General features: G+C 32.9%; 1 protein-coding gene across 12 annotated transcripts in view; it reads right to left on the bottom strand.

The window, feature by feature from the left end:
- The window catches only part of LOC127702963 (1-phosphatidylinositol 4,5-bisphosphate phosphodiesterase gamma-1-like), a 102,793-nt gene that overhangs the window by 27,793 nt on the left and 61,615 nt on the right, over positions 1 to 13,385 (bottom strand). For 11 of the 12 annotated variants that reach the window (XM_052207307.1, XM_052207313.1, XM_052207316.1 and 8 more), the window contains 4 exons: positions 10,260 to 10,337; positions 5,225 to 5,328; positions 3,018 to 3,163; positions 2,168 to 2,316 (listed from right to left, as the gene is read on the bottom strand). In XM_052207307.1, the coding sequence (XP_052063267.1) occupies positions 2,168 to 2,316; positions 3,018 to 3,163; positions 5,225 to 5,328; positions 10,260 to 10,337 (477 nt within the window). The remainder of the gene's footprint in view (positions 1 to 2,167; positions 2,317 to 3,017; positions 3,164 to 5,224; positions 5,329 to 10,259; positions 10,338 to 13,385) is intronic. The other variant, XM_052207311.1, reaches the window with a different exon arrangement.

Genomic DNA, 13,385 nt, shown 5'->3' with positions numbered 1-13,385 from the left:
GGGCATTGGATGAGGAATAAAATAAAGTTGTAACACAAAAGAGGAGTTCTGATAGAAAAACAAATGCAGGACTTTCAAAATTATGTTAATTTAATTGATAAATTAACAAGGTATTGTAATCTGGACACTTAAGTGCAAAAAGTTCACACATCGAATTCAAGGGGCCAAAAATGTGGTCTTTTCATACTTTCGCCTTTCAAAATTTATTGATTTCAGACTGTAAACAAACAAGAAAATCATTCCTCACTTAAAGGAATATATGATTTACATTCACATGATCAATTAGGAAACTTATACAATTCCTACAATTTCACCAACTGTTATTTCATCTAAAGTCAAAAACATAATTTATTTAAAATTTCCCAAAATATACAAAGTTCCTTACATTACTACAAATTGTCCATAACTGGTATGCCTAAAAAGAAAACCATGCATAAACTATATATTGCACTGACCATGAAATCAAATCTTGATTTAAACCAATCAAGAGGTTTATTTGAGCCTTGAACACTTTACTTTACTATTCTAATTTTATAAGAGAATGACAATCCATTTCTCATGATAAGAACTTGCAAACATTCTAAAACATACATATTTCCTAAATTCTTCATGATAATTACTCGCTTACGCTCATACCTAATCATAAAGAATGGGATTATCCTTCTCTCACATGTACATGATTGTTGTGATGATTGTATATATACACTGTTATACCAATCTGATTCATGTCATAAAGAAAATAAATTCAAATTGATTTCATACAAATAAGACATTTACAACAGGTTTTCATGTGTTGAAGTACAGGAAAATTTAATACTTGTGAATTCATCAGCAATACCTAATACCTAATTCGTGAAAATAAGTATACACGATAAGAGTACAAATGCAGTACTTGTACATTTCAAATTTATCTAAAGTAATTGAATAATGATACATTGTGGTTTAATGTTATGCTTACTGATATTGCCAACTGTAATTGAAAACAATCTGGCATGTGTCTGTTGGGTGGTAGTGTTTTGGTTTAAAGCTTTTGGTGACTTGGGAACAATACTCACCTTATTAGAAGTCTGTGAAATTTTAGATAATAATTGAGTACATCAAAAACCTGTCATGTGTTAAAAGAGGGTAGGAAAACCCTTTGTTGTGTGGGGTCAATTGCCTCCTTTTCATCAACTTCAGCATCAAATTAACTTAAAACATTTATCCTCATTTTTCATATTTTTTGGAATGGGACAATAGAACTGACAAAAGTTTAAATAGATTGAACAATAGGAGAAAAGTTTCATTTGGTTCGCAATAATCGTAAATGGAAAAGTATTAGTTCATTAAAAAGGTACCATGAGCCCATATATGCTTTCCATCATATACTGTGAATTCATTTATTTTCATGGATAGAAATCTTTGTGGATTCAATGAGGAACAAATACATTTTTGTGGAGATTTGATTTCGTATTTCTGTCAAAGTCTTCATACAAGACTATTGAAAATTTGTACTTTTTGAACATTTGAATTCTTGGTGTATTTTATCCACGAAATCCATGAAAATAAATACCCAACGAATAATAGTGAACCCACAGTACTAGCTTTAGGTATATAATTGTGTTACATAAAACACTTATTACATTTGCTGTATGAAACCTTAAGTTAAATAAATGGGGAATGTGTCCATGGGACACAGATGATGCCCCGCTTGCATATCATATAAAGTTATAAAGGAACATAACTGAAGAACAGTAAAAGTGACACTACCCAACTTTGTACATGATCTGAGTTTTGTGATAATTAGTATTATGTTTAAGTTTCATAACATTTGGTTGAGGTAAACTTAAGTTAGAGAACGGAAATGAAAAATTCAGCAATTTTTCCATTTGTTAAGGGCATAACTCTAGAACGGTTAAAGTGACGCCCCCAAAATTCAAACTTGATCTGTGTTTTGTGGTAATAAGCAATGTGTATAAGTTTCATGAAATTTGGTTGAGGCAAACTTAAGTTAGAGAACTGAAACCAACTTTGACTGGTGCGTACGGATGGACAAGGGTAAAACTTAATGCCCCCTCCGCAACGGCAGGGGCAAAAAAATTTAAGACAAAATCTGCATACCAAATATTACCATTCATTTAACTCCAAAAGTAAATCAGAAAAAAATCTAAACTGATGTCTATCTTACTGTTTGCTGTGTTTGCTGTGTACAATTAGATATCATACCCATCCATTCCCTCATATCACTTTCATTATCAGCAGCGACCTCTAGTGGCTGAGGACTTGTACGTGTATAGATCATAAATGTAAATGGTTTGTCAGCCCTTCCACTTGTTTCTGAAAAAGTGAGTTTACTTCACTGAATAGTATTTATCTTAATATAGAATTGCATTCTGATTTCTTTTTAAATTCCCTATGGACTATTACTATTTTCTAATTTTCATACTATTTTCACATTTCTTGGATCAGTATGAGAAAAATATTTCTCATCTCTAGAGAAAACTTTATTCACGGCAAAAGATTGGTTGAAATTCAATTATGACGTCAAATTTTCTTGATTTCTTCTGAGGTTCCTATTGTGAAGTCATGAAAAAAGGTGACCATGCCTGATGACGTTACTATTTCCAAGTTGAGTCATACAATTTCTCCAATTCTGATTGCATCAAAACCTGTCCTGACCAGTTTCGTCAATTTAGATACACTACATGTTGATTGAATTTGTCATGTGTAATGTAATTTCCTGGCATAATTTTACAGAATATTGCTTTTGGCATTTGTCATGTGTAATTTCCTCGCATACCTTTACGGAATATTGCTCTTGGCATTTTTCTTTTTATCATTTATAGAGAAATAGATTCTACCTCTTGACTGTATTGTAACAATACTTATCAACTCTCGATAGTTAAATTTTAAATTGTTAAAATGCTTAGTAACACTAGTTGTGTCTTACTTTAACTCACTACACCTGTTACAAAATTCATATTTTCTTTTATACAACAGTGCTTTTTTTTCCTTAGTAAAATGCTGAGGAAACTTACCAACTCTGCATCCCTGTATGTCTATAAAGCCCTTCTGCATAGCTCCTAATGGTGAAGTATCTTCTGATTCCTCTGGGAGGTCCAGCTCCTCAACTAAATGTTCAGGGAACCAGTTCTGCCTTTTATCATTAAAATCACCACGCCACCTTAAAAGATATTGAGAAATTACATTTTTAGTACGTTGTACTCTTAAGAATGTTGTCTTTTGCTAAGAAATAATTCTGCTCTTAATGCTTTTAATCAGAGCAAAAGGTCAGTCCTGAGAGATATATGTACAGGCTAAAGATGATTACCATTTTTTTCTTGAACACTGATGTCAATAAATTATGACATGAAGAAATCACATTTTGATTTTCAAACAATACATAGTCCCCTACCGGGTAAAAATTCATTATACTGGAACAAAAAGCTAACTTGTTCTATAACTTGTCATGGTGTAAACAAAAAGAAAATATCAAGTAATTATCTTCAAGCATGACTAAAAACAGTGTGGAAAACTGATTAAATGAATGAATTTTTCAAGTCCAAGGGCCATAACTCTGCACAAAATTATCAGACCGAAACAAAATTTCGAACTTGATCTGTATAACTTGTCATGATAAAACTATATACTAATTATCAATCAATAACTTCAAGCATGATGAAAAAAAGTGTGGAAAGCACTTTAACATTAGATATGATTAATAGTTATCTAAAACTAGATATGATGTAATACAGTGTATATCTATTTTCAAATTATAATCAAATATAATTAATTGTTCCAAATATTTTTCTTTTATTTGTCATAAACTAATATAGATTTGTAACTTATCTATAAAATGTCAACAATTTTTATCTACACAATGTAATGTAATATATACATTAATAAAAATAGATTATTATCTAATTAAAGGACTTCACTTCATAATTTTTTTTTATATATATATAGCATTCAGAAAATTAGTTTATACAAAATAACAAACAAACCTGCCAAAAATTCTTCAAATATTTTACCAAAGAATGTCTTTTATAAAAATGAGTTATCTCCCTTTGTACAGAAATATGGTTTAACATAGTACTCTAACATAAGATATGGTCCAGAGTTATGGTCCATAACTCTGGACTAAATCATTAGACCGGAACAAAATTCGAACTTGATCTATAACTTGTCATGGCAAAACTATATAACAAATATCAAATCAATATCTTCCAAGAACGAAGAAAAAAAGTGTGGAAAGCTGATTTGCTGGACTGACGGATGGACAGACGGACGGACAGACGGACAGAGTGCAAACCTTAAGTCCCCTTCGACTTCGTCGGTAGGGCAAAAAAATCACATTTGATTTTCAAAATATAAACAACGTTTTATAAAAAGAATTAATCTGCTAAGACCTAGAAAAAACTAAGATGAACTGAGATATATTGCTTGTTAATTATACTCCTGCTTCAAGTGTTCTTCTTTAAACAGTAAGTCAATGAGCATGCTCAGTCACTATGAAGCTTGTTAAAGCTTAGAATTGTTTTTCCTGAGAAAAATGCTACGGAAAGGAGTAGGTTCGATCAGCCCAAAAATGGCCCCCTTTTTTAGCTTAAATTTCAAATTAGTATTTATTAACCAATATCACAATGTATCATAGCTAATACACGGACTAAATAAGAAATGAGCCTTTTTGTTGAAAATTTACGTTCCTGCTTTTATTCATGACGTCACAAATAGTACTCATTTTGATTTTCCACGAAAAAAATCAATGAAAATGGGTAAATTTCCATTGATTTTTGAACAGGAAACATAGAACGCATACGTCGACAAAAAAGATCTTTTAATATAATGTTTGTAAAGACATTTTACATGTCTAACTTGAATATTTAGTTTGTCGACGACTGCACTCTATGTTTTCTGGTCCTAAATTTGGTTGAAATCGGGCCGATTTTGTCAAATTTCGACAAAATCTCTTATCTTGACCTATTTGGGATGTAAAAATATACGCTTTAGAAGAAAACTTTGACACAAATAGTTCTATATAACTTTCTCACATGTCTTTAAGTCAACTTAAAACATTTTTTATCTTGAAACATTGCACATTATAATCGGGGCCAAATATGGCCCTTACCAAACTTACTCCTTTCATGAGACTTACAAAAATGGAAACAGGTAAACCATTAAAATCCCCTCCCTTTTGAGCTGGGTTACAATTAGTATTATAAAAAAATATATATATACACATTACCATCCTCCATCAGCCTTGTTGACATTGGTTATAATGGATCCTTTGTTGAAAGAGAGTTCATCTGCTCTGTTAGCTTGGTAGTCTGCTATTGCTTTTACTTTAAGCTAAATCAAATGAGAGAACTTTGAATTTACAAAGTACACTAATTTTACAATATTTTTTGTTCAATGTTTGTACAAATTTATAGAGCATAATTTTTTCACAATTGCAAATAAATTCTAGCAGTTTTTAAACAAAATAATGTCACTTGAATTTAAACCATTTGTGTCTTACTTTTTGAATAAAAGAAAATCATATCATAAATGCAGAGATCAATATATTATGCATAAAACTTATTAAATATTAACATCAATAATGTAGTCACATTTTCAAGGCTAACATGTTCAGATATAGTTGACAATTAATATTTGAATTCAAATCATGAAATGCATTCAATAATAATATATTTTACTGAAACTTTTTCATAAAGTTAAATTTTATTATAAAGAACATCAAGCTTATTTACACAACATATGAAAAACATAAATATGATTTTTACTTTAATTAATATATATAGATATATATATGTAATTGTAGCTAGCAATAAAATGTGCAGTTCTGTAATGTGCAAGACCAGAAACATTTTTCTTACAAATTTCCATTTCAAATATCCAATATGCTCAATTGTTTCAAGCTGAAGACTTTACTTGCATTTGAACCTTGTCTGCAAATCTTGATAATATAGTACAGGATATATTTAATAAGTAAATATTTCAAAGAATCGGTTGCAAAATTTTTATTAAACTCATTAAATTTTTTTTAGGAAACGATAATCAGTGCATGGGGCTTAAAATTTGAATTTGATTGGATATGGCAAAGTTCATATATTGCTGTGGGAAACCCCAATAATCAGTAACACCAAGAAATATAATAGAAGTACTTAATGGAAGACAGATTCTGTGTAAGTGTCATTGAAATAAAAGTTTAAGAGCCATTGCTACTGGTACAAGATTACTACCCTGTTTTAACTTTTTTATATGGCAGTCAATGTTTTGCTAAGAGAAAAATCATCTGGACAAAAAACTAGAGGCTCTCAAGAGCCTGTGTTGCTCACCTGTATTTACTGATGCTTTGGAAATCATGTAAAATAAGGTTAAAATCATAATTAATAGTATTAGATATTAGATATTATAATGATATCTAAGATAATAACAAAAAACTGCAAAATTTTTGTAAAACAAGAAATGAATGTAACAGGATGCTGTTACGAAGTCTCCCAAACGAAGCTCCCATAATTCGTAATTCCCAGGGTCGCCTGACATTGGGCAACTTCCAGTGAAAATTGGTTTGGTCCAGTAAAGTTTTATGCATTAGTGATGCCTGGGGACTAACCTTGTATATCATTCAAATCATCTTGGCATGACAAACCAGAATATATATGGTTTAGGGGTGGGGATCTCGACCATTTACAAGATACTAGAACATTGGGGGTGGGGAGGAACCCCTGGGGACTGGCCCTATATGTCATTCAAATGTTCATTACATGACGAACAGGAATATATATGGTTTAGGGGTGGGGATCTCAACCATTTACAAGATATTAGAACATTGGGGGTGGGGGGACCCCTGGGGACTGACCGTATACGTCATTCAAATGTTTGAAACATGACAAATAGGAATATATATGGTTTAGGGGTGGGGATCTCAACCATTTACAAGATATTAGAACTTTCTCAAATGGCAGGGGGTGGGGGTGACCCCTGGGGACTAACCCTGTATTTCATTTGATGTGCTTTATCATGACAAACCAGAATATATATGGTTTAGGGGTGGGGATCTTGACCATTTACAAGATATTAGAACTTTCTCAAATGTCAGGGGGTCGGGATGACCCCTGGGGACTAACCCTGTATATCATTCAAACCATCTTAGCATGACAAACCAGAATATATATGGTTTAGGGGTGGGGATCTTGACCACTTAGATATTAGAACTTTCTTAAATGGCAGGGGGTGGGGGTGACCTCTGGGGACTAACCCTGTATTTCATTTGAAGTGCTTTATCATGACAAACCAGAATATATATGGTTTAGGGGTGGGGATCTCGACCATTTACAAGATATTAGAACTTTCTCAAATGGCAGGGGGTCGGGATGACCCCTGGGGACTTACCCTGTATATCATTCAAACCATCTTAGCATGACAAACCAGAATATATATGGTTTAGGGGTGGGGATCTTGACCACTTACAAGATATTAGAACTTTCTTAAATAGCAGGGGGTGGGGGTGACCCCTAGGGACTAACCCTGTATTTCATATGATGTGCTTTATCATGACAAACCAGAATATATATGGTTTAGGGGTGGGGTCTCAACCATTTACAAGATATTAGAACTTTCTCAAATGTCAGGGGGTCGGGATGACCCCTGGGGACTAACCCTGTATATCATTCAAACCATCTTAGCATGACAAACCAGAATATATATGGTTTAGGGGTGGGGATCTTGACCACTTACAAGATATTAGAACTTTTTTAATGGCAGGGGATGGGGGTGACCCCTGGGGACTAACCCTGTATTTCATATGATGTGCTTTATCATGACAAACCAGAATATATATGGTTTAGGGGTGGGGATCTCGACCATTTACAAGATATTAGAACTTTCTCAAATGGCAGGGGGTCGGGATAACCCCTGGGGACTAACCCTGTATATCATTCAAACCATCTTAGCATGACAAACCAGAATATATATGGTTTAGGGGTGGGGATCTTGACCACTTACAAGATATTAGAACTTTTTTAATGGCAGGGGATGGGGGTGACCCCTGGGGACTAACCCTGTATTTCATATGATGTGCTTTATCATGACAAACCAGAATATATATGGTTTAGGGGTGGGGATCTCGACCATTTACAAGATATTAGAACTTTCTCAAATGGCAGGGGGTCGGGATAACCCCTGGGGACTAACCCTGTATATCATTCAAACCATCTTAGCATGACAAACCAGAATATATATGGTTTAGGGGTGGGGATCTTGACCACTTAGAAGATATTAGAACTTTCTTAAATGGCAGGGGGTGGGGGTGACCCCTGGGGACTAACCCTGTATTTCATTTGATGTGCTTTGTCATGACAAACCAGAATATATATGGTTTAGGGGTGGGGATCTCGACCATTTACAAGATATTAGAACTTTCTCAAATGGCAGGGGGTCGGGGTGACCCCTGGGGACTAACCCTGTATATCATTCAAACCATCTTAGCATAACAAACCAAAATATATATGGTTTAGGGGTGGGGATCTTGACCACTTACAAGGTATTAGAACTTTCTTAAATGGCAAGGGGTGGGGGTGACCCCTGGGGACTAACCCTGTATTTCATTTAATGGGCTTTATCATTTAGAACATTTTCAATTAAAAAGATTGTGTCTATCACAAACGGTTTTCAATTTATAATCATTTGAAAATTAAAAAAAATAAAATCCCATAGGGTTCTATAGTAAAACCCTCTTTTCTTTTTGCCCCTCAAAGTACCCCTTTATAAACCCCATTGCACAAACAAAACCCTGATTGCACCACTAGACATGTTAGTCTAACATATTGTGAAACCCTAAGTTAATCTGACAAGCGGTTTTGGAGAACAGGTGCGGACAAGTTCAAATTTAAAAGCGGCGGAAGAAGAAGAAGAAGAAGAAGAAGAAGAAGAAGAAGAAGAAGAAGAAGAAGAAGAAGAAGAAGAAGAAGAAGAAGAAGAATAATAATAATAATAAGAACTGAGCAAAAACAATAAGTCTTCCCAAACTTCGTTTGGGAGACTTAATTACTAACGGGTTGTCGGATTCGTCTGAAAATTTATGGGCAGATAAATCTAAATCTGATGAACATTTTTGCCACCTGTCAGATTTGCTCTAAATGCTTTAGTTTCAGAGATACTAAAGTAACCCCTATGTTCTATTTTTAACCAAGTCGGCCATGATGGTTGGAAGGCGGGGTCATCGGGCAAATGTTTTAAACTAGATACCCTTATAATGATTATGGCCAAGTATGGTTAAATTTGTCTCAGTAGTTTCAGAGAAGAAGATTTTTGTAAAAGACTACAAAAATTTACAAAAAATTGTTAAAAAAAAATTGACTATTAAGGGCAATAACTCCTAAAGGGGTCGACTGACAATTTTGGTCCATGACAACTTATTGGAAGATCTTACTTTGCTGAACATAATTGCTGTTTACAGTTTATCTCTATCTATAATAATATTCAAGATAATAACCAAAAACTGCAAAATTTCCTTAAAATTACCAATTCAGGGGCAGCAACCCAACAACAGGTTGTCAGATTTGTCTGATAATTTCAGGGCAGATAGATCTTGACCTGATAATCAGTTTAACCCTATGTCAGATTTACTCTAAATGCTTTGGTTTCAGAGATATAAGCCAAAATCTACATTTTACCCCTATGTTCTATTTTTAGCCATAGCGGCCATCTTGGTTGGTAAGCGGGGTCATCGGACACATTTTTTAAACTAGATACCCTAATGATGATTGTAGCCAAGTTTGGTTAAATTTGGCCCAGTGGTTTCAGAGGAGAAGATTTTTGTAAAAAGCTAATGACGACGACGGACGACGGACACCAAGTGATGAGAAAAGCTCACTTGGCCCTTCAGGCCAGGTGAGCTAAAAATAAGAGGTGCACAATGCCATTATTAAAGATTCTCAGAAAATTTCAATGAAATGATGTCACTGTTAAGTTGAGTTGCCAATAGAATTTATAGAGGGGTGGAAGGATATTTTTCGGGATGGTGGGATTCAGCCTTAATTTTTTCACGAATTCAGGATTTACACTTATCTTGAGTTTAGAATTAATGATTAATTTTTTTCGGGATCCGTGAGGGAATGCTTTATTTTTTCGAAAATTCGAGATTCAACATTTATTTTTCCACTATTACCAATTTACAAAACAATCACTACACACACGTCTCTTCAACAAGTATGAGCATAACTAGTAATGAAAGGAAAATTAGTAAAATATCTGCTTCATGGTCAAATCTATGTTACCTTGGATACCAACTGATTTGGACTGTGATATATTCCATCCCCATAGATACTATTTTCATCGTCATCTGGTAACATCACCTACAAAGCACGAGCACATGCAAATATCATGCAAAAATTACCACAATTCCATAGCATGCTGAAGCTTTATATATAAATGTATAAAATGACATGATACCAGTACCAAAATGATGTATAAACTGTGACAAATGTATGACAAAAACGAACTATATGTAATATTTTAAGTACACATATGCCTGCAAGAGAATGATTTTAGCAATACTCCATTTTATGGTGGCCTGATGTGGTCATTGTATGTTTTTTTGTCTCCGATATTCATAAAGTGAAAACTTGAAGGCAAAAATGACAAAACATGAAATGGCAGCTTTAATCCATTACACCACGAAGATTTGGGGTTTTTATGTTTTTTAGATTTTAACATTTTGCATAAAATATCGAAGACAAATATACAAACTGGCCACAACCTGCCACCATATTATTCTCATAAAGTTAACAGGCAAAAGTAGAACATAAGCACTATCATACATAACAGTTTCCCTTATCATCTTAATTTGATATTCTGAACTTTTGAACTATAAACTACGTTTAACAGGCTTATGCTTTTTCTCATGCATAAAAATGTTCATCATGAAAGTCTTAGTTTTTCTGTGAAGTTGTTAAACAATATCTAGTCATTTTGCTTAATTTTGAACATTTTAAATGAAGATTAATAACTTTTTCCCAAAAATTAAACTGACCACGCTCGAACCTTGTCAGAAAGATGAATAAAGATTTTCAAAATATTTAAAGTTATCAATAAGTGTGAAGTTCTTATATAGGTCCTTGAAACGAGACAAATGTAAAATGTAGGTAACTATGACCAAGTTTTAAAATTTGCATTATATTTTATAATAAGAATGTTATGATAACATCTCATTCTTATAACAATATGTCTAGAATATGAACGCTTTTATGAAAATAAAAAGGGGAAAATAGTGAAAACGTGAAGGCAAAAAAAAAAAAAATTCTTTAAAGAACATTAATAATTGTAAGGTTATGGTAACACGCATGTTGTTAAACTGTTTATTATTTCAATTCTAAAGGCAAAACTTAACTTAAACTCATCCAAGGTTTGAAGTAGGTCACTGTGACCAAAACATTAATGAATTGATTGTTTACGTAAAGGATTTGAAGGATAGAAAAATCATTAATATCATAAAGGACATAAGAGATTTGGACTTGAATACAAAACTTGGTCAAAGTCACTCAAATGAAAAAGTAGGTTACTGTAACCAATTTTATAAGGAAGGTTATATACTGTATAAGAAAATAACCTAGTTCAACAACATTTAAATCATCCAGGCCTGCATCTGTTTAACTTAATAATTGTGTTTCTTATGTATGCTTTATTTGATAAAACTTCAATGATATTTTGACATATTACTCATATCCAGTCGACAAGGTTTTTTTTTTTACCAAACAGGGCATTTGCAAGAATAAATAGACAATTTTCTACATTTCTCTACCATATTTATAATATTTATCTTATCAAGTACTATCTATTATATCTTATGTACATGTATTTCCAAAACAATTATTCAACAAGATCAAACAGCTTGCAGGTTAGAAATTGCAGAATTAAAAGATCAAAGCAAACATCCAAACTATCTTATTTTACCTCAACTTTTTTTTTTAGATCAATCTCTTGATTTAAAACATATTCATTACATGTATATTGTAAGATAAATACTGTAGATTCTTTCTATTTTTGTGGGTACCAATTTTCGTGGATTGAGAAAATATTGTTTTTTCATGGATATCAAAAGATAGGCAAAAGATACCGAAGGAACATTCAAACTCATAAGTTGAAAATAAACTGACAAAGCCATTGCTAAAAAAGGAGAAGACAAACAGACAAACAACAGTACACAAATTCATGATTTTGCCAAAGTTTGCATACAAGTCTATAAAAAATTGTACTTCGTTTAATATTTAAATTCATGGTTAACCTAAACAAACTAAATCCACAAAAATTGATATCCCACGAATAATGAAATTTTGAATCCTCAGTACCAGATACATACAAAAAATTTATTTCAAAGTTGTACTTGCCATTAAATGTTATGATGAGAATGCTATATAAACTTTCATATTTATCTACTCCCATGCATGAATTGCATTGTATTTTTTGGAAATGTATATAAATTGACACCACAAGAGTGCACACGCTGAAATGTCTCGCCTTCTTTACTAATCATTGATATTATGTTGATAGTCCTAAATATAAAGCTTTATTACAACTGTCACATAAACTATTCAAATTTTAAAGTAAATTTGGATTTTATTAGATAAATACTTACCATCATAAATTCTGAGTGTAACCCCAATTGCGTCATAGGTCAGATGGAAAATCCCGACTAAAAATAAACGTACTCTCACTGGTCCGGACATATACCCCTGTTTGCCCATATTCTCCCATTCAATTTCCTCAAGACAGAAACGTAAGGAAAGGGGATGAAGGGGAGGTGGGTGGGACCTATAATTTATGATGGTAAGTATTTATCTAATAAAATCCAAATTTACTTTAAAATTTGAATATTTTATAGCTATAAATACGTTACCATCATAAATTCTGAGTAACAGAATCTAACGTAAAGCTGAATCCCCTGTAACAGAAGAAACAGGAGGAAAGTTCAATCTTTGTGCTGAAACTATAGGTCCAAGAGAGTATAAACTCTCGGCAAAAGTAGCCATAGATTGGAGGTAATGAGATATAAAAGAGTTCTCATTTCTCCAGAAACCTGCAGACAGTACCTCTTCTAAAGATGCACTGTTAAACAGAGCCCAGGATGTAGAGATACCCCTAACATCATGAGCTTTAACATTAAAACTATTTAAAAGTTCTGCCTTAGAAGAACCATAAGCTAAAGATATGCATTTGCATATCCAAGTAGAAATAGTTTTAACAGAAAGATCTGAGATTCCTTTTTTAATAGGAATAAAGAGTCTTGAGTTAGAAACAGAACGTAAACTACTCGTTCTATCCAGATAAATAGAAAGGATTCTTACTGGACATAAAAGTACAGAAATAGAATCGCTAGGGAGTGCAGGAATCACGACTCGTTCTGC

Source organism: Mytilus californianus, unplaced genomic scaffold (genome assembly GCF_021869535.1).
Source record: "Mytilus californianus isolate M0D057914Y unplaced genomic scaffold, xbMytCali1.0.p SCAF_5, whole genome shotgun sequence".
Classification (NCBI taxonomy): domain Eukaryota; kingdom Metazoa; phylum Mollusca; class Bivalvia; order Mytilida; family Mytilidae; genus Mytilus; species Mytilus californianus.
The sequence above is the reverse complement of the archived record's forward strand: the minus strand, read 5'-3'. Positions and strand labels throughout refer to the sequence as shown.